General features: G+C 44.1%; 1 protein-coding gene across 1 annotated transcript in view; it reads right to left on the minus strand.

Annotated features, from left to right (window-relative positions):
* LOC107692923 (BTB/POZ domain-containing protein KCTD16-like) overlaps positions 1-1802 on the minus strand; it is a 100469-nt gene extending 98667 nt beyond the window's left edge. Inside the window, exon 1 of the mRNA XM_016492126.1 lies at positions 868-1802. Coding sequence (XP_016347612.1) covers positions 868-1684 — 817 coding nt within the window. The 5' untranslated portion in view covers positions 1685-1802. The remainder of the gene's footprint in view (positions 1-867) is intronic.
* Between the last annotated feature and the right edge of the window lie 461 nt (positions 1803-2263).

Consider the following 2263-nt stretch of genomic DNA (forward strand, 5'->3'; position numbering starts at 1 on the left):
AGTGTAGAGTAGCACTTGTTGTTTGTCATTTCTCTGATCACAAATGCAGACAGAGTTTTATGTTTATGCGGCGCGATGCAATGCAACGCAATACAACGCAACATGTAAAAAGACAGTATAAGTCATTATAATCAGTAATTATGTCCCCACTGGATGCAACAAATGCCTCGTTTGTAATGGGTTTTAATGTTTATGTTTCGTCGCTCCGGCCGGACATGGCATCAACAGTATGGTGAGGGGCGTAACATTTCCGTCTCACGCTTGAGGTATTCGGCCAATCACAACGCATTGGATAGCTGGCCAATCACAGCACACCTCGCTTTTTCAGACCGATGAGCTTTGTAAAAATCGTTTCATAAAGGCGGGGCATAGAGGAGAAACAATAATGTACAGTATGTGGAAAATAATGTGTTTTTTGAACTTTAAACCGCATAAACACATTTCATTACACCAAATACACAAAATAATGTTCTTTTTAGCAACATCATATGACCCCTTTAATATCTGAACCACAGAACCTCAGAGAAGTTGGCAAAATGTACTACTAACTAAAGGAGATAGTAGATGGATGGAAGTCACTAGTGGAATAAGTACTAGTGAACTAGTATTTAAAAAAACATACTATTAAAATCAGTTTTCAGTATACTACTGTATACTCGTAATTTTTAAGGAAGACAAGATACACTACTTAAAATATTGCTTGTCCCTACCAGACCTTGAGTGGAGAAAGCAAGAAAAAAGTGTAAACCGAGTGCGCCGTCTAGTGGTAATTCAAGGAAAACCTCATATGTGACAGTGGTGTGTTCAGCAGAAATGGCAAAGCATGCGAAATGCAAATGTTGACCAAACTTTAGAGGAGAAACTTACGGTAAAAGACGTACTCAGTGTAACTTGACCATATCTTGTCGTCAGTGTGCTGGTTGACGAACGAGGCCGTCACTGAGGAGTTACAGGCGACCATCTGGAAGCTGCACTCCGAGAGCATGTCGAAAGAGCGCTCCAGGTGCTTGAACTTGAGGTAAAAGCGGGACGTGTACCTGTCAGGGGTCCTGTCTGGGTCCCTGCTCTCGTTCAGGGTCTCGCCAAAAACTTCTTTGGCCAGCGCAATCCTCCCACAAATCATAATCCGCGGCAGCCTCCGGAATTTGGCATCGGTTTGACTCTCCCTGCCCATCGTACAAGACCCGCGATATCCGACTGTGATGAACCCGCTTTTTCTGTCGGCGGGAACCAGCGACGGTGGAGGGCACATCCGCTGGTCGCTTCCTTGAGAGCCGTCCTCGTAGTCGCTGTGGATGTATTCGTCGGGACTGGGCTTCAAGTCGTCCGGGGTTAAGAGTTTCACCAAGTCTGGCAATTGAAAGTACTCCGCTTCTTTCCTCAGCCTTCCCTTCTCAGGGAAGTGGTCAGGGAGGACCACTTGCCTGTCTCTGAGGTAGTCTAACACATATCTGAACAAAAACCCATCCCGGTCGATGAAGTAACGACCTTTGGGGTCCCTGGCAAGATCATTTGATGAGTTATTTTTCGGAGAGAATATTTTCCCCAAAAGGGAGCCAGGGTTGCTGATTAACGTGGCGTGACGGGTATAATACACTTGGCCCCCGACGTTTAGTTCAATAACGTCTGGGAAACTGCTGTCTTTCGCTTTAGAGTTTCCACTTAACGCCATTGTTTCGGTCATGGGTGCCAAAAAATATCCGTATTCGGAAAGTTCGCTCTACAGCTTCGGAAATGATTTAGAAAATACAGACGATGGACCATGCACATTAAATGGCAATAAAAATAGCATTTCAACCAACTAATTGGAGCAGGTACCTTGCAGTTACTTCATTTTAAAAAGCCACCTCTTCTCCGCAGATGAAACAGAGGGAATGAACGGCGGTGAATCCGAGGAGGAACTACTCACGCACACCAGAGAGTCGCACCGCGCAACGAGTATCGGTTGCTCAGCAGCGGATGGACACGGCGATAGACACGGGTGCTTATTCGCTCGCCTGAAAAAGCTAGTACATTTGTATGCAAACGGAATATTCTGTTTAATTTCTGGAAAACACATTATAAAATAAAACTTTTTTTTTTCCCTGTTGGGCAGGTCCAAAGTTCCTTACAAGTTCAACAGCGGTTCGAATCCAACTTTTGACAATCAAATAGACACAGATTGGATAGTTTCAAAAAAGAAAAAATGAAAACAGTTCAAAGCACATTTTATAGCGACTATTGGGTTGATCAATAATCCCAGCTGTTTAGAAGAAAATCCCGT

The sequence above is a fragment of the Sinocyclocheilus anshuiensis genome, unplaced genomic scaffold (genome assembly GCF_001515605.1).
Source record: "Sinocyclocheilus anshuiensis isolate Anshui unplaced genomic scaffold, SAMN03320099.WGS_v1.1 scaffold1047, whole genome shotgun sequence".
Lineage (NCBI taxonomy): Eukaryota > Metazoa > Chordata > Actinopteri > Cypriniformes > Cyprinidae > Sinocyclocheilus > Sinocyclocheilus anshuiensis.